Source organism: Poecilia reticulata, chromosome 18 (genome assembly GCF_904066995.2).
Source record: "Poecilia reticulata chromosome 18, P_reticulata-male-v2, whole genome shotgun sequence".
NCBI lineage: Eukaryota > Metazoa > Chordata > Actinopteri > Cyprinodontiformes > Poeciliidae > Poecilia > Poecilia reticulata.
In genome coordinates this window covers 5,719,034-5,738,201 of record NC_088847.1, presented here as the reverse complement: position 1 = coordinate 5,738,201, position 19,168 = coordinate 5,719,034, and the positions used below count along the sequence as shown (strand labels likewise).

General features: G+C 37.1%; 1 protein-coding gene across 1 annotated transcript; it reads left to right on the top strand.

The window, feature by feature from the left end:
• Positions 1-14,030: 14,030 nt before the first annotated feature.
• Positions 14,031-17,486, top strand: LOC103472725 (twitchin-like). Its single transcript, XM_008422543.2, has 4 exons — positions 14,031-14,665; positions 14,757-14,867; positions 15,189-15,232; positions 17,099-17,486. Exons 1-4 carry the CDS (start codon positions 14,119-14,121, stop codon positions 17,219-17,221), a joined length of 825 nt encoding a protein of 274 aa, XP_008420765.2. The 5' UTR covers positions 14,031-14,118; the 3' UTR covers positions 17,222-17,486.
• Positions 17,487-19,168: the final 1,682 nt, after the last annotated feature.

Here is a 19,168-nt window from a genome sequence, read left to right as displayed (position 1 = left end):
GTTATTAAATTATCCTCATAATAATATATATTTCTTTGTCAAAACCATTCCAACCATGCAATACAAACCAGAGTTAAGTCGTCCTACACTCTTAATATTTTAGCCTTTATTAAGTTTTTCTTCTTTTCTTTTTCTTTTTAGATTTTGACGACTTGTTTTATTCATATAATTTAAATTTTTAACTATAATTACATCCTTTCAGATCTTTTGTGTGGCATCTGCAGTGCAGGAGGAACAAAGAAAGTAGGAAACCCCATACATCAAAGAAATTCATGTAAACATAGGAGACAAATAACTGATGAGAAACAAGTATTGTCACCTGCTAGCTAGACTGCACTGAAGCAGTAATTAAAACTAAATATTATTGGGTGTTTAGTTTGTCGTCCATTTGAAGCAATGCTATGAATGAGATCAAGGCATTATGCGCAGATAAAATCCAACCTGTTACAGTAAGCAAGATTATCTGATTGGCAGGTATTATTTTCTGTAACTAAAGTAAAGAGCCAGAAAGGAAATCAGACACATGCATATGTACAAGTGTTACACACACATCAATCCTGAATGTTTTCCTTTATTAAAAGAAGTCAAACTCTTTCCTTTTGTCATACACAGGTTTTGAATGTGTCATAAAGATGATCTATAAATAGTTTTCCTCTTTTACAAAGATTTAAAAAAATATAATAGCTTAGACTGTATCTAATGAGTATTTACATATACAAGCAACTCAACGGAAAGGACACTCAGGGTCAGTTTATAGAAGACAGGAAAATAAATCAACGCCGTTCCAAACACAATCAATCAATCAATCAAATTTTATTTGTATAGCACATTTCAGCAGCAAGGCATTTCAAAGTGCTTCACATAATTCAGAAATGTAGGTAAACTTAGAAATGTAGGTATTAATTTTGTGCCATGATCCACAGCAAAGGGAAAGAACGAGAAAGCTCTTTCTCACTCTGTATCCACCAAGTTACACGCAGACTCATTGCCATAGCAACTGACAACAATGCCACTTCATGTTTAAGGATTTAACACCTAAAAACATTCAAGAATTTTGCACACAAAACAGAACATTCAGTGTGTTGTTGTAGTACGTTTTAGGCTTAATGTTTGATTAATAAGTAATTGCTGTGGTAGATTAGCTACCGATTCTACTTTACTGAATTATTTAGACATACAAACTGTAGCCCAAAAAAAGTATTTCATAAAAAAACAAAGCAAAAACATCTTATTGCTGTCTTAACTTCACTTATCACTGAAATCCATGCACCGCTAATTCTGCACAAAAACATCCGTTCATTCAAAGCCAAGTCTATCCTTGGCATGTCTTTTCTACTCCGTTTAAGAATCATTAAACTGTCTCTGAGCAAAACTTTCAGCTCCGGTGTTGGTCTTCCTTTAGTTATTATCTCCTGCTTCAATTGAAAATTCACTTTAGAAAACTGTTTAAGTGTAGAAATGTAGTCTTTCATGTTGACGTCGGAAGAGAGGAGAAAACATATCGCTGTACTTTACTTATTTACTGTGTGGCTAGCTCCATGGGGCTCACTGTGTCTTACTCTGCAGTTGTGAAGTCACAATATCTGGGATCATGAGCGCCCCGAGCGGTGAGGCAAGAGACCTGCCTGCCTCACCTCGAGTCTGTGCTCTGCCGTTTCTGATCGCTCCTCTCCACACAAAACACGATATACACATAGTTGGTGACAAAATAAAAACACTGTACATTATATACATAAGCAAAATTATGGAAAATCAGTCCATATATTAAATGTTTTTTAGCCATTTTATTGCCGGCGTACAGACAGGAGGAGCATGCTCTCACAGAATGGCAGCCAGTGCAGTTAGCGAGAGGTTGCGCAATCCCAGGTGAGGCTCAGCTCGCTGCTGCCTCACCGGCTTCGCTTCTGAGCATTTGAATGGGAAAATGGGAAAATCCAGCAATTTTTAAGAAAAAATAATCAGAATTGGTTAAGCTAAGTAAAAAATAGTTGCTTGATAGTACAAACCACAGGGTGAACATATCAATATAAATAATTTTATTATTATATATTATTTTCCCCTGACCACACGTCACTGGTTTCGACAATAATAATAGTACAGAAACCTATAAAAATATCGGACGTATTCATCATAATACAATGTTACAAAAAATGTAATTATTCCTAATTAACTTACCTTACCGATAATGATCCTTATTTTTACACATTCAACTGTTTGATACTTGGACTTTATCTGATATCCTCATTCAGATTTTTCCATAGCCTAACACTGGGAATAGATATACAGATTTTCAAAGTTGCTAGTACGTTTAAGATTTTGAATGTGTATTCCCTTCTTTCCATTTTCAGACAATAGAACAGGGTTTTATGGGGCATTCAAAGCTTCTTTTTGCAGTTTTTCTTGCACCACACACTGGAATGTTTTCTGTAAGCGTAGCTCAAATATCATAATATATATATATATATATATATATATATATATATATATATATATATATATATATATATATATATATATATATATATATATATATATATATATATATATATTTCAAGGACTCCAAGAAGGGTGGGTAATCTTCTCAAGAAGACTGGTTCCAGAACCGGAGCCAAGCGTCGTGGTAGAACCGACTATTTCTAGCCGAAACCTCTAAATCTCACACACCAGCTCTGGCTCCTTCCCACCAGAGAGGTGACATTCCACATCCCAAGAGATGAAATGGGTTTTCTTCGTAGGGTGTCTGGGTTCTCCCTTAGAAATAGGGTGAGAAGCTCGATCATCTTGGAGGGACTCAGAGTAGAGCCACTGCTCCTTCACGTCAAGAGGATCCAGTTGAGGTAGCTCAGGCATCTGGTCAGAATACCTCCTGGACGCCTCCCTAGTGAGGTGTTTCGGGCACGTCCCACCGGGAGGAGAGCCCGGGGAAGTACCAGGACACACTGGAGGGACTATGTCTCCTTGTTGGCCTAGAAGCGCCTTGGGATTCCTCCAGAGGACATGGAACAAGTGGCTGGCAAGAGGGAAGTCTGGACCTCCCTTCGTAAGCTGCTACCTCCACGACCCGACCCAAGAGGAAGAAAATGGATGGATGAAATGGATGGACAGTTGTAATTACAACTCCCTTACACTTTACGTTTTTCACTGTTCATTAACATATCCATCCATATCTCTGTATCCATGTTTGTTGCTAGGGAAGATTGGAAAAATCATTACCTGGACAGTGGTCTCTTCAGATTCAGGTCCAGTCTTCTAATTCCATTTTCGTCAGAGCAGAGGTTGAGCTTTAGACTCAACGGTCTCCTTTTCACCACAAACTTCCCCAGCCGGGGAAGTTTGTTCTTAAAGATTAGAGAAATTGTTCCCTAGGACAGATCTCTCTTGTTGGGTCTGATCTTCTAAGCTCAACCTCTGTCAAAGCAGAGGTTGAGCTTTTAGACTCAATGGTCTACTTTTCACTGCAAACTTCCCCAGCCGGGGAAGCTTGGGATGAATGGAGAAATCGTTCCTTTCATCAGCATTCTCTCCATCAGACCAACCTGAATGAACTTTCTGTTTGCTGTGGGCTGATGAGCAAACTGCCCCAGCCGGGGCAGATGTACCATGCTCTCATTCAAGATAAAGAACAACAAGACTTTCTAGGGTGACGTTTGGGCTGATGTTTAGCCCTTTGATCGTGAGTTCTCCTAGTATCAAGAGATGTCGAACATCGTAGGGATGCAGCGCACAAGTTAAAGTCTCGTCAGAGGGACGAAAGATCAACCAAATCGTCCCCTAGGACAGATCTCTCTTTACGGGTCCGATCTTCTAATGCCGGTTGCTTGCTTTTGATCGTTGCTATGGAAACGGTCAAATCAGTTCTGCATGACTCAAACTATTAACCCTTTGCAACTCCATCACTTGATCATTCGAGGCGCCATGACGGACTTCAGCAGGGTATATTTCAGGAGGCTAGGGATTAAAACAGGGATTTTAATGGTTAATTATTAAGTTTAGATTGACAATGGTATATTAAAACCATTAATTTAAGTAGGGTTTTTCATCATTCTATCAGGTTTAAAATTTTTAATCATACTTGACTTAAAAATATCTTAAAAGTAAAATTAAATGTAACTTACAAACATTTGCTGCTACTGCTGTTGTAAATTGTGACAAGAAATTTTGCCTGCTTGGAGAAGAGCTACAAAGAAATTTTTTTGGTTTAATAATTTTGCACGTTAGCATAAAAATAGAATAAAGAATGATCCCAAAGAAATGATGCTGTCGCTCTATATTTGATTTAAACCCACTCGAACACATTTGTTCTGTACGGTGCGGAAACAATAGACAAAATGTAACGTCTTCCAACTTTTGCTGTGTAACTGAGAGCTCAACACCAACAGCAGCACAGCATCAGCAGCCCATATTGCTGATAGTGGGGAAGGAGATAAATGAGTCCATTTCTATGCTTTCCTGTAAACTGGTTAAGAGTCTGTTGGTTTTTCACTTTTCTTGTATTTTAACTATTAAACCAACTGGTAAACAAATGTTTATATCTGTTTTTAAAAGAATAGTAGCTTCTCTCTTATGTCTCCAGCAGATGAGCAGCATTAGCAGCTTTTGGTGACATTATTATTAATAATAATTAGATTGTTTTTGAATACAATCCAGGCTTTCAAATGAACTGATGAAGATGGTCTATGTGTCTAGTCTGGCCTGGGAGAGATGCCTGTTCCCTTCTGGCTGGACCTGTTACCCCATAAACCCGATGTGGAAGACTATATATATATATATATATATATATATATATATATATATATATATATATATATATACTCTTTTGTCATAGAACCCCCAAGAATTTAAAGCTACTTTCACCCATGTATATATATATATAGTGTGTGTGTTTTGTGTCTCTATGAGAACAATGCTGTAATCACCTTACTCCCTTGTTTTTCCAGTGTTGATGCCTTTCTCATCATCAATGCCTCCAGCGTCAACTGTCAAACTCACAGTCAGTTGGTGTGTGATGAGCTCTTCAGTTAAGTGAACAGTTTATGAAACGAAATGCAAGTCTGGATAATCAGTAAAGTAAGGATTTTGACCAGCAGAGGGCAGCAGGCTACAAAACAAACCACATAAATCCTCCCGGAAGTCTCCAGTGAGTAGCAAACGTCCAAAATAATTTGACCTAAATTCAGTGTATGGGATATATACTGACATACATATACAAACGAGAGCAGTAGCAAAATATCTGCGTGACCATTTTAGAACTAAATTTTTCAAAAAATAAAATTTTGTTTTCTTTTCTGGACTCTTTGGGTAAATGAATGCAGTGACAGCACCAAACCTCATTGAAACTTAAAATACTTTATGATGCAGCAATTGTCACTATCTAAATTTATTTATAGGGTCATTTTAAAAGGTTATAATGTGTGGGAATAAAGATCTTGGCATTTTAAATATATTCACTGCATTTTTTTGTGTTCAGATTTAGTACATTTTAACCTCTACAACACTTTCGGAGTTTTTTTCTATGACACGTGCCGTATAAATAACCTTTAGTTTTTCACTTTATTACCTTGTCTTTTTTTTACTAACGTGCTCTGATGCTGCAACCTCATCAGAGAGCTGCAGATGAGGTTGAATTCTCCTCTACAGAATGTCTCCTGTCACACCGAAACCTTGTTCTGGGTCAGGCTGTGGTTGGAAAGGGGGGCACAAGGCGCATTGTTAGAGCCTCAAGTCAGCATCAAACTTTGAAATTTCAGACGCTTCCTTCAGATTTGCTGCCTCAGAAAAGGACAGAGAAGATTTTACTCTCTGCAGCTGACTAATATAGAAAACAAAGAAACAAAAAAAAAAAGTTTGCTGCAGCTGAGTTCCCGCTCCGGCCGATCACGTCGACCTCTGCCCCAGCGGTTCAGTCAGCGCCACCCCTCCTCCACCCTGACAGGATGTGGTCATAGCTCTGATGTAGAAACAACAGCTCCTCTGATAGGGTTAGCTAGAGAAGGCATGCTTTTAATTTACTGTTTTTGGATTTTAACCATTATATTCCAGTCTTTTTTACACTAAATTTTATTCATGCATTTAGAAAGAAAGCTAAATACAGAAAAAAAACATTGCAAATGCATCAAAAAGGAGCCAAAAAAGTACTTATTTTAATTGTTTAAGTTTCCAGAGCAAGCTAGGAAATTTTCTGGCCAATGCGGATCTGATTCTGTTTCTCTCAAACCACCATGACCGCATGTAGCAAAAATCTATTTATTTGTCTGCCTGTAAGTACAGAGTTGCATCTTAAGGTGTTTTGTGCAAGCCTTGGTTTTCTCAATATGTTGAATACTTTTTGAGCTGTAGAGCGTTTTATAGATTTTGTGAAAATATTTTGTTCTGCCTATTTTAAAATTAATTTACTCTTTACAGTCACATGTTTTTCCTGAGGTCTGCCATCACAAGAAATAATAATAAGGCTACATAAAATGTTAAAGTTTTATCAAGCTATGAAAACTCACTTTTTCATGGGAAATAATTTGCCAAAACACTGTTGGGAAGCGAGGCCAAATTTATGAGGGAGGTCAGGGTCGGGTCAGTGTTTCTTTATGGAGGACCAGAAATAAAGAATGAAACAAAACAAAACAAAGAACAGGGAAATATTTGATCGATTAAGAAGTGAACCTCAGAGTCCAGCAGATGAAAACTGTGATCTCATTTCAATACGACTGAACATCTTCATTTTATATTCTTTGCTGAAGCAAATGTGTAAAAATGAAATTGGTCCCTGGGATCAATTGGCTTCAGTCTCTGTGTCAGTGAATATTGTGATTGCTCAAAACACACCTTTTTAGATCTGCCTTTTCCACATGACACAATTGGTTTGCCTGATTTTACATAGATTGTATATAGATACATTGTTTTGTTTTATTTATTTCTATCCATTTTTTAATTGTTATATTTTATTTGGTTCTGTCACTATTTTGTACTCTTGTACGGTGTCCTTGAGTGCCAGAAAGGCGCCTTTGAAATAAAATGTAGTATTATTATTATTATTATTATTATTATTATTATTATTATTATTATTATTATTATTATTATTATTATTATTATTATTATTATTCAGTATCATCTCTTCAGTATTTAGTTGTAGCAGGTCTGGAACCGCCCATGCTGAAAGAGCCAATCAGAAAGCAGAGAGCACATGGCCAGGTTGTTCTTCGCTTCAAGATGTTCCAATTACGTATTTCATGTGTGGTAAAGAAGTGTAGATGTAGAAAAGCTCATAATGTGGTGTAGCAGTCGACTTTGAGACATGAAGCAGTAATATGATTTTCTTTTTGTCAAAATAATTCTGTTTAAGGCTTTAGCTGACCGGTTTGTGTTTCCTCTTATATTATCTTATCAGACAAAACAGATACGGTAATTTGCAGAAAACGCTTGACATATTGTGCCACCATGTCATACTGACGCCTTGCTGTTACTTCCAACTGACTTTTATTTTGTAAACAAAGAACTGTTGTACTTCATTTATCCAATCCATCCATTTTATTTATAAAGTACCTTTAAAGAATACACGTTTACCCAAAGCGCTGTTTGTGACTCTGATCCCATTTTGGTTTTAGACCAAATCACTTTTGGTGATTGTTTTCAAGTTAATAAAAAATATTGAATATTTTGATCTTTATAATCTCTTGAGTTGGATGATGATGACGATGGAAACAAACACCACATGCTAAAACATGTATATGTGCTTTAGTACAGGCAGTATTATGCGTTTCCAGGCCAATAAAACTCATCATCTGGATTGAACTAAGTAAACAGGCACAAGGATCCTACTGGATAATTATTTTATTTACTTGGCAACAAGTTATTGAATACAAACTAATGCAATACATAGCTTCTCATTTCTTCAACCTACATGTCTAAAGACACATCACCTTGTCCTGAAAAGGATGTGTGTCTGTTTAAGGGTGGTCAAATCACTGGCATGGGTCAAACCAGATTAACTACTATATCTGGGTCAAGAACTGTCCAGCGGATTATTAATGTCTGGATGGAAAGTGGAGAACTGTTGACTTTGAAGAAGTAGTGTGGATGGAAAAAAAATCCTGAATGCTCATGATTGACGATCACTTAGATATTTGGTGAAATCAAATATCAACAAAAGCATTTCCACATGCAAAATGAAGAGGGAGCTGAACCACTGTGCACACATAAGATGGACTGCTGACCTGTCCAGGGTGACCCCGCCTCTCACCCGTTGACCGCTGGAGATAGGTACCAAAACCCCTCATTACCCCAATGGGATAAGGGTGTAAGAAAATTGATGGACGGATGGATAATCACTACCTCTGACGATTTCAATAATGAATGACCAGGTTATCTCATCATGTTCCCAGATGACAAAGTCAGGATTCATCAGACTCAAATTGTGACAGAATGGTTCAAGGAGTATGGGACATCATTTTCACACCTGGACTGCCCTCCAGAGAGTCCAAACCTTAACTCCACAGAGAATCTCTGGGATGGGAAGGAGAAGGCTTTGCACATTGATAGAACTCTCTCATTCTCCGTACAAAACTTTGGTGAAAAATGAATAAATCTGGTAACATTGCAGAGGCTTATCCAATAAGTACCAGAGTGAATGTGTGCCGTGATCAAAGTCGAAAGTAATATCAGCGTGTTACCTTTAGTTTGGTGGTAAGTTTTTTTTGGCCAGCAAGAGTATATTAGAACTACAGTACTATCTGTTTGCTACATACAACTTTATTTTTGTCCTTACTACAGCTTCTAAACACAAAATTATCTCAAAATTATCTGAAATTACTCAAACTGTTGAACACCAAGAATATGCAAACACATATTTTCTTTTCACACACAATACAAAGCAAAATACTGACAAATGTCACATAACATGTTTCATTCTTTTGAGTTCTCTGGACATTTTACCTGCAAAAAAGCTGACCTATCTTGTCTACTTTAAGACCAAGTTATTCTCATGTGTGCATATCATAGTGCTTGCTGTCCTTCATTGCGAAAAAAGAAAAAGATGATGCCACTGAAAGGGCTGAACCTAACCCACTGCACCCCCCTCTGTCACGTAATCAGACAGATCATTTGGACAGTCAAAGGCATCAAGCGACGCATTTTAACCAAACCTTCCAGCTTAGCCAATCACAAGCAGCCTTTGTCTCATGGAAAGAGTTCTGTGCGTTTGTGAATATGAACGGCAAATACAGAAGAGGTTCAGTGACGATACGGCTTTCCGGCTTTTCTTCTTCTTCTTTATGAAATTTGTGAGTATCAAACATCTCTCTGAGTTTGTTTGTTTGCATGCGTTGTTTTAAAGAACAGCTAAAGAGATTTTAAAACTATGTGAAGGAAATTCCAGCCGCCACCTAAAAGACGTCGTGTCCAAATTTGCTTTTTGTAATCCTTGAAAATGTTTTTGCTTTTATTATACATCGAGAGCTATTTTCTTTATTTTGTTAGTCTGATCACGTCAAACATAGATTTTCATATTGTGTTCTCTACGAAAAACAGCCCAAACCATCCAATTAAGTAGAAAAGAAATGTGGTTATTCTCTTTTAGGTGCCTATTTATGCTTGATTGATGCTGAAGTGACTTTAGGAAGTTTATGCTTTCATTTTCATGACAGACAGTGTCTACCTTCCAATAAATCCAACTTTTCCCAGTCAATCAATGAAAAATATTTTGTTATGTTATATTTACATTTAAGCTCTTGGGAAATCATGTTTTTTGAGACACTGTTTGTCTCTTTCAGACTAGTTTTTTTCCCCCTTGAAACTTAGTCTCTACTGTTAAATCATGAACATTGTCTGCAACTAAGGCAAGTGAGGCCTGCAGCGCTTTAAATGTTGATATGTGTTGAAATGTTAGTTGTCAAGTTTTCTTCAAATACTTAGCCATTTATGTTGATGCTCTTATTTTGAAGTAGATGAAGACTGGTCAATGTCTCCTCCTGTTCTCTTTTCTTTTTACAAATAACCATTTCAAATAAAGAACATACAGAAATACAATAAAACAACAACAGTAGAGAGCAAGATATGAACATATACAATATCTAGGGGAATTAGAGAACATAACTTTAGTACTTAAACTTGACTTAAGTTATATAACGTTTATAAAAAAAACATGTTTTTTAAATATATGTTAGAACTGCCACCATATTGTGACAGTACCTTATGAGACAGATAATCTGTGAAAAAGTGTGAAGAAGTGCAGCGCTCCCACGTATTCGCAACAAAAACAACCAATCAGAACCAGGAGGAGGGCCTTAGCGCTGTCAATCAGTCTCATTGTTCTTGTTGCTTAACGTGCTAATAGAGGAGGAACAACTTACTGTTACAGGAAACCAAATTAACCACCACATCAGTGGCCATACTAACTAGCTTTAGCATTAACGACAGTCTCTGTTAGCTGCAGCACTGCAGAGAGCAAGGGATGGGGTGGTTTCTAAATAGCACTGAAAGAAGGCAGAGGAGGTTGATTCTTTTTTTTCACAGATTATATGTCTCATACCAACCTCTTAGTGAGATGATGACAGTTTCAACAAACGTGTAGAAAAATACTTTTTATATAAGTTACATACTGCAGCAAGTTATTAAATAAAGATAAAATATGGAGATTAGATTTTTGTTGCGGGTATTTGGAGGTGTGAATATGATATATAGCTAAAAATCTATTATAAACAATAAGAAAAAATACTCAACATAAAAGTTCTGTATCACTACGGCATAACGTGACTGTAGTGACACAGAAAAATGTGACCCATGTTTCTCCACTCCATATAATACAGCCTTATTTGTTGGTATCAAACTTTTTCAATGAAAAAGGTTTGTGACATCCTTCAAGATAATCTTCTATCACAAAAATACAAAAAAACACATTCTCCACCTGTGGTAAGGTACGGCAAATGACATTTTTTCTGTATTTGGAAAACATCTGTAAGAGCTACAAGCTGGTTTCTGAAACCAAACCATGGCCACTAGTGCTAATCATAAATGCCAAGTGGACCCTCTCCTCTTGAAGACATTTCACATTATACAAAAAGCTTCTTTAGCACTACACTTGTATTAGAAGTATCAAATAAGTAGCTAATAAGTTCCAGTCAGAACAATCGCACCAATACTACCATTGATGTCAGTAATGACACATAAGTTACTCGTCCTCCTGGCTACATGATTCAGTCTCTGTTCATTATCACTCAAGATTCAAGGTTGACTCTACACCAACTAACCATCAGCAGAATTCCCATGCATGTAGATTAAAACTGAACACAGACATAGACACTGCAGTCACCTTAAAAAAATTCCCCTGCGTTCTATTAATATGTCTGTGAGCACCGGTTGGATCTTTTGGTGCACAATTGTCTCTTACCGTCTACTGTCCCCTCGTGTGGTGACGGTGGTTTGACCTACTCAGCAAAAGTTTCCACCAGTGGAAACAATTGTTCTTGCCAAGGCGGAAGAGGCTGCATGGCCTTGAGCTTCCAGCGTCAACCATATCTGTGTAATCTGGACTTGCTGTAAACCACTGGAACAACAAAAGTTGAGCAACTGTAGGACATTTTGAACGTGACGAAGATGTAGCGGCATGTATGACTTTACATCAGTTTCGGTTGTTAAGCTCTCTTTCTGTCTCCCAGTAAAAAATAATAATAACAATAATAATTCTTAAGAGGATAATCCCATATTATTATTTGCACAAAGGTTTCACTAACTAAAGACATTGTCAAAGAACCTGTAATAATCATAGACTATTCCAGCTCAGATTTTGAAGAATCGTAGATGATGCTCTCTAACATGCCTCAAATTGCCTTTTAGTGCATTTAGTGGTCAATCAGATATTAGAAATTAGATAACTTCAGCGCAGTTACCAGTAAAGTATGATCAAAATTTCCTACTGTGATTGATAAATTGTGCTTTCTATATAACCATTTAGCTACTTTCCACCAGGTATAAAGATAAAATGGTAATCCCATTTGAGGACATGAAAAATCTGGATACCAGTGGGACTGTGCAGAGGGTCGAACTTAAAAGAAATCTGAGAAATATTCTACTATGTCAAGTAGAAAAAGATACCAGTAATGATTAATTGTCTATCAATCCACCAAGGATTGGAAAGTAATTTAATGGTTCTACAGTGAGAGTGGTTATTCATTGGAAGGACTCTGAACAAGTCTGAAAAACAGAAAACCTGGAAAAGTGGGACAAACTGCTAACCTCTAGAAAGTAGAGATGACTTACCTTTAAAAGTACCTTCACGAATGACTGGTTCTTTCTTCTTATGGTGTAAATTTGCAATCACGGAAGAACGAAACACCATCTCTAAGAAACACTGAAGCAGGTAGGTTACAGCAGCAGACGACCATACTTGGTGTCACTAAGTATGGTTAGTGACACCACTAACCATAGTGTTAGCTTAACACCAGAAACTGTTTACCAAAATTTGAAAATAAAGTAGAGAACAAGGTACTGGTCCAATATGATTCCAAATTTGGAATGTGTTACAATGTAGTGTCATTTCAACCATGACAGACCCACAATGCACAGAGCCACTAGAAACCTCAGATAAGTCATGTCCACTCTTGGTGCTCCTTGGTGCTTTGATTTCATCTGCCAAACTCTGGCACCTCAGCAGAGACTTAGTTAAAGAATACATCAAAAATTTCATCTAAGGTTATATGGGTGGATTGTGGGAAAGGACCCTGGAGAATATGCAGAAGGAAAACTTCATGGGAGTGCTAACAGCTTACTATTGGATCGTCCACTAAGAACCACTGTGTGCCCATGTCAACACTGATGTTTTTGGCTATAGTGAGAGTTTTGAAAACCAAGTTGCTCCTGCGGGAGATAAAGATGCTGCAAGAAATTGCAAGTCATTCCTTGTGCTGCCAAACTAAGAAGAAGCAGGTCTGTACTGGCGTCTTCACAAGTACACAGTTTGGTGAAAAGCTCAACATACTTTGCGCTGACTTCACTCGCTTCACATACTGAAAGGAAAACCTGAGTCTGTGGGTGCTGCAGAGTTTCTACGTTACATCCCGACACAATGCCCCATCCATGCCAACCTGCTCAAACGTTCCCTATGTTTAGTCACACATAGTCCTGTGAGCAATCATTCTCTCTGTAACAGAACATTCCAAAGGAGTCGTCTCACTGATGAACACCTTCACTCAACCTGAAGATTTACTCAACTCAGAGCATAATCACGAAACGTTGATCAACTTGTTTCCATGAGACACCAACTACCTGGTAGTTTGACTTTGAGATTTTTTCTGCTTGCTTTTAAGACATTTGATTTTCCTTTGAATAAAAAACAATATTTTGCTTGTTTGCCTGTAGAGTAATTTTGAATGTTTTCACTCAAAATTACGCAAGTAAAAAATGGCTTTATATAACATAGACTTGTTTAGTTCCAGGCTCAGCATGCGCAGTAAGTCTTCCATAAACATTAAACCAGTCCAGTCCTCAACTAACACCTTTTTATTTAAATTTGGCCCTCTGTGTGTTGGAGTTTGACAACCTGATTTACAATATAAGACATTTAACTAACGTGACCACTGATTACGTGGTCACGGTATCCCAGATATATTTAGTGAGTCTTAAATAACTTCTAAGAACATGGAATGTAACATTTACCTTCTGTAAATCGAGATGACCAAGTCTCAACCATGAATACTCAAAGCAGACAGTGATCATGTGAGGCTTGAGTCCATTCTGATTGGCTTGTCACAACCAGTCTTGTCTCTAGAAAGTAGAGCACATTAAGAGATTCTATCAGTGAAGCAAAACCATTTAAAGAAAATGACTCCTCTAATGTTTATTGGCTATGTGACATGTCTGATCCTGGATACTTTGGGTAAGTTGTGACTTTTAAAAAATGTTTATAGTCTTCTCAATGCATACTGTTGTCTTCAACATGTTCCAACCTTAGCAGAAAGTAATTTGTGTGTTTCTTATCCATTTTCAGCTCATTTGGAAGCTCAGACACCGTCTCCGTCTTTGAATTTTGAATCGGTCAACATCGGCTCAAGTGTGACTTTAAAGTGTTTCCATAAAGAAACTGATGGAGTGATTTTCTACTGGTATAGACAAACTCCAGGACAGAAACCACAGCTGATGTCAGAGTTTTATAGATATAAGACAAATGGCTCACTTAAGGGTGAATTCTGGAATGATCCACGATTTGAGCTGGAAACAGGCAAAAATAAAAACCACTTGAGGATCTCCAATCTGCTAATGTCAGACTCTGCTACTTACTACTGTGCAGCAGTTGATACATATCTGTATACATTTCTAGAGGGCATTACAGTCCATGTAAAAGAATCAAATCTGAACATTTGGACCTTGGTCAATCAGTCCAGATCTGAGATCATCCAGCCAGGCAGTTCTGTGACGTTGAAGTGTACAGTACAAAGTGGGACCTGTGATGGGGAACACAGAGTTTTCTGGTTCAGAAACTCTGAAGAACACCTTCCAGAGATCATTTACACCAATGGAGCCAGTGATGACCAGTGTAAGAAGAAGCCAACCACACAGGCACACAGCTGTGTGTACAGCCTCACCATAGAGAGTCTGAACATGTCCAGTGCCGGGACCTACCACTGTGCTGTTGCCTCATGTGGACACATTCTGTTTGGAAAGGGGATGAATCTGGACTATGAGAGTAACAAATCTTTTTGCAAGGACTGTCTTACATTTCAAGAAGTGGTGAGAATGTACTCTGATGTTTGTAACGTCTCACTGTCTCTCTTCAGAAAAGTCTGACCCCCCCGTTCTGCTGTACGCCTTGAGTGGAGCTTTACTATTCAGCACCATCATGGTTATAATTCTATCTCAAAAACTGCACAAGACCAAGTCCTGCAAAGGTAAAGTTTGACTTATTTAGAAATTATTAGAGTCAAACAGTAAAAGGTTATTGTGTTTCTTTTTCATTTTTAATATATTGATGTTTTTGCTTTTTTTTTCTTTTAACTTTAATTATCCTTTGGTTTCTGATGTTTTTTTAACTTAATATATACATCCTATTGAAGTAACACATCCAGTTTTTTGTAAATAACATTTTATTACCAGGTTACTGGTTGACCACTTTGTTATCGGAGCATAAAACTACGTTTAAAAAACTCCTCAAATATACCGTGGATAATATTCCTAAACCCTTGTTTTGTTGCTTTTATTTGTGCTGACAGACTCTCCAGAGAGATCCTCAGCAGCCTCAGCTCTACATGCAGATGTGAGCATTTTTATTTCTTTTTTATTTCTCAGCGAAATGTTTTACAGTGTGTTCAGAATACCAGAAGGCTGCAGAAAGAGTAGATCAAAAGCAATATTAATGTTCTAAGTATCACACAGTGTTGTCTACACGGAAATTCACCAGGTTACATTTTTATATGATCTGTCATTAAATTGTAGGTTCAAAATGCTATTTTACAGCAGGATATAAAATGAGTCATGATGAAAAAACGTTAACAGTTCACTAAAGTAGACGTAAAGTAAGATAAACCAAAATACATGACAATATAAGAATGATAATTATGCCTTTTTGGTAAAACTTTATATTTTTAATGACTTATAGAATTATAATGTTTTTTCTGTTAATTTAAAAGCGTGTGACTTACTGCAAACAAAAATATAATAAAAAAATTGGTATATTTCATAAAACCAAATAGAATTTATAATACATAAATGTGACGTTGTGCCTTTAAAAATTACCAAAAGCTTCTGGCACAACTTCACATACTTTCAAGGTACATGGAGAGAGACAAAGATCTGGTGAGAGGAAGGCTCCAGTGACGTTTGAAATGTGGAACCAAATAATTTTTTTATTAACAGACTTCCACATGTCAGTTTATGGCCTCTAAAAAAGGCGTAACTAAAAGTACAAAGCAGGCAGTTGCTCCCTTTGTAGCCGACACAGAACAGAGATACATCATCGCCCATCGTCCGTCAGCTATGAGACACAGGCTGATCATCAGAACCTGACAGAAATTATAACAGCTGGAGGATGCTAAACAAACACCACTTTTCTTTACTTTAAACCATAAATATGTTTGGACAGCATACAAGAGAATCATGACTCAATAATGCTGAGCCCTTGAGAAATCCCCTAGTGGAAATCGCCTACAGCTGAGGGCTAAGTTCCTAGCAGCTGTGGAGAATTAATTGTTCTCCATGCTGAGTTCTTGATGTGTGAGATTACAGAAGAGTCAGTGAGTTGAATTCATGAATTCCATTTATCAATACCAAAATACAGCTGGTCCATTATGACCTGCTACCTTTAAGAGCTAACAGACGAAATGGCACCCAGTACAGTTTCCCACTCCCATTGTTAGCCTCTCTGTAAGGTACACCCCAAAAAGGGCATTACCTAGTTTGTCATATCCTGTAACTTAGCTTAGAAGGTGTTTCCTAACATGTCATTTCCTTTTAGCTTTAACTTAGCAACTAGCTGACAGAGATAAAGGGAAAAATCAGAATAGTTTATTCTCAACACAACACATCAATGATTTTGCAGTTCAAGACACTCACTGATATCGAGTTAAAACACCAGATAAAATATTAAACCTTTTAATCAGTGAAATACCTTCTTTAAAAATTAATTCAACATCAGGTCATTCAAAGAAAAGTTTGAATTTGGTATTTATGGTGTAGTAGACTGTTTCAGATAAGATATGGCTAGGTTATTAATGTCTTTTTTTTAGGGAAATTATAATTTTATTTCAAAACTTATAGGGAACAGGTGAAGACGCCAACAGTAGTCGTGGTATTTAAACCCCACCTTTATTTATTAGAAGACATTGCAACTCAGAAAGAAAAATGAAGAGTATTTTCTTTGAAAACATCATATGTATCTTGTTGAAATTGAGAATTTGGTCTGGTAAATGATAGATGTGCTGCTGAATTACAAAATTCAGCAACATTTTGTTATTCAGCAGACATGTCTGATTGTTAGATTTAGGCCTGCATGTGTTGAAAAGAGAATATATAAATTATGCCATATTTATGCGGTCACGTATATAACAGTACTACAAGACAATACAGTGTTGTACTTGGCATTAAAGCTACGCTGTTCCAAGACTTAACTCTATTGTTTATCCAGGATTACGAGGATGCAGAAAATCTCCATTATGCTGCTTTAAGAAGCAGTAAACTCAGCAGATCAAGAGGGAAGAGGGACGCCACCGATGATGTTGTATACTCCAGCGTTGGGCCTCAGAACTGAAGTTGCTTCTTTGTGCTGTCAGACTAACGTCTCCGGTAGAAACTCTTTGTTAAGCTTTTGACCAAAACATAAATATTCCCATTCATTTAGCTGTAATTAAGCTTCACCTTTTAGATATGACCAAAGTAACTCCATCTCCTCTGTCACTATGCTTGTATAAAACATTTGAACTCGTGTCTTTGTTAACATCAAGAAATCCCAAATAAAGATCAAAAACTATCTGCGAGTCTTTGAGTTTTACGTCTCTACTGATATGATGACAGCTTTCTAGACTAAACCTGTCACTGATTTAGTCTGTTATACAGATTGTATTTAGTCTGTAAATACAGACTAAATACAGACTAAAAGTCTCTGCCTGACAGAAGTAAAGGTTTTTAGTCTGCACACGCTACAGAGCAATGCAACCAGAACAACACAGTTGACTGATGGTGAAGCAGATCCAGAACTGTCTATTCACACCAACAGTGAAACTTGAGATGAATAAAATATCCATGCATCACAAAGTACATATTTTGTTCTGTATATGTCTCAAATTAAACAATAAGGATTACAATACCAAATACCAATAGATGTTCTCCACTGTTGAGACATGGAACTGATAATTCATCAGGAGTCAGATGTTGATGGATGGACTACAGGACCCATTGAGGGTGAAATTTTATAATGACAAGAATTTCTTGGTGAAATTTTCATGCCATTTTGTTTCAGCCACCTCAAAGTTAATACTTTCTCATGCTTATATATTTTTTCACCTTTCAAACTACCCAATGACAAGGGTCTAAATTAGCGGTTCTCAACGTGGGCAGTACTGACCCCCAGGGGGCGTTCAGAGGACGGCAGGGGGCGCTGGCGGACATTTTTACAAAAGGGGGGCGCTGGGATGCCTTTGGGGGGCGTTTGGTCGAAGGTAAACTTTACACCTTAAATGCACAACAATACCAGTTTAGACTTTGAGCAACTTGGTAAAACTGTATTGTGTAACATTAAATCATGCTTGGCTGCAACTGTATCGATGGCAGCTCTTCTTCTATTCAGTGTTTGTAGCTTCTGTTAGCTTCTTGGCGCAGCTCCGTTCTCCTGCTACTGGTAGCTAAAATCACGATACCCTCACTGAGTATCCCTCTGAAAAATGAACCCATTTAAATAAAGATATAAAGAAATCCCTCCATGGGTGATACCACGATAGACAGCGTTCATTTTATAACTGACAACAATGGTACCGCAGCACTTTTAAATTTCAATAATCACAATACAGAAAATGTTTCCGTTGTTTTAAAAGGTTTATGTCAGTCTGCCTTTTCCCCATCGATACGCCCTGCACCTTAGGGTCTTAAAAAAAATAAAAAAATAACGACGCGCACATTGCGCAAAACTCTGAAACAGGAGAAGCGGAACAAAAAACGGAGCGACGAACTAGATGTGAATTATGGCATAAAAACAGAGAATCCGACGCTGACCAGTGAAAAAATCAACACAATGTGAAAAACAAGACGATTAGGCGGCACAGCAGGTGATGAGTGAAAATTACTGATGGTCAATAGACTATAAAATAAATCTAGCAACAGGAAAGAAACTAAAGTGGACATAGCAATAAACCAACTAATCAAAAGAAACTAAATGGAAATGAATGAATAACAAAATGTAAGAATGAACTAAGAAACTAAGGAATAAACTGGTATGGCAAGACCTTTCGAGCAATAATTAATACAGAGGACTGTATGGCAAGAATAAACAGACACTATTTCCAGATAAAAGGTAAAATAATATTGTTGAAGTGCCATGGGTTTGTTTATTCAGTAGCTAGTACTGAGAATAAATATATTTTACAGACCTTAAGTAAAGAATTTATCACTTATATTTTTAATGGGATTTGATATATTTATTTCTTCAACATTATTTTTCATGTCAGTGTTAATATCATGAGGCTGATGACTCCATGACACTTTC

Excerpts from the sequence above, each read along its gene's own strand:
- LOC103472725 (XM_008422543.2), top strand. The coding sequence starts at position 14,119 with ATGTCAGAGTTTTATAGATATAAGACAAATGGCTCACTTAAGGGTGAA. Across the intron at positions 14,666-14,756 it reads GATGAATCTGGACTATGAGA|AAAAGTCTGACCCCCCCGTT; the intron begins GTAACAAATCTT and ends GTCTCTCTTCAG. Across the intron at positions 15,233-17,098 it reads CCTCAGCTCTACATGCAGAT|GATTACGAGGATGCAGAAAA; the intron begins GTGAGCATTTTT and ends TTGTTTATCCAG.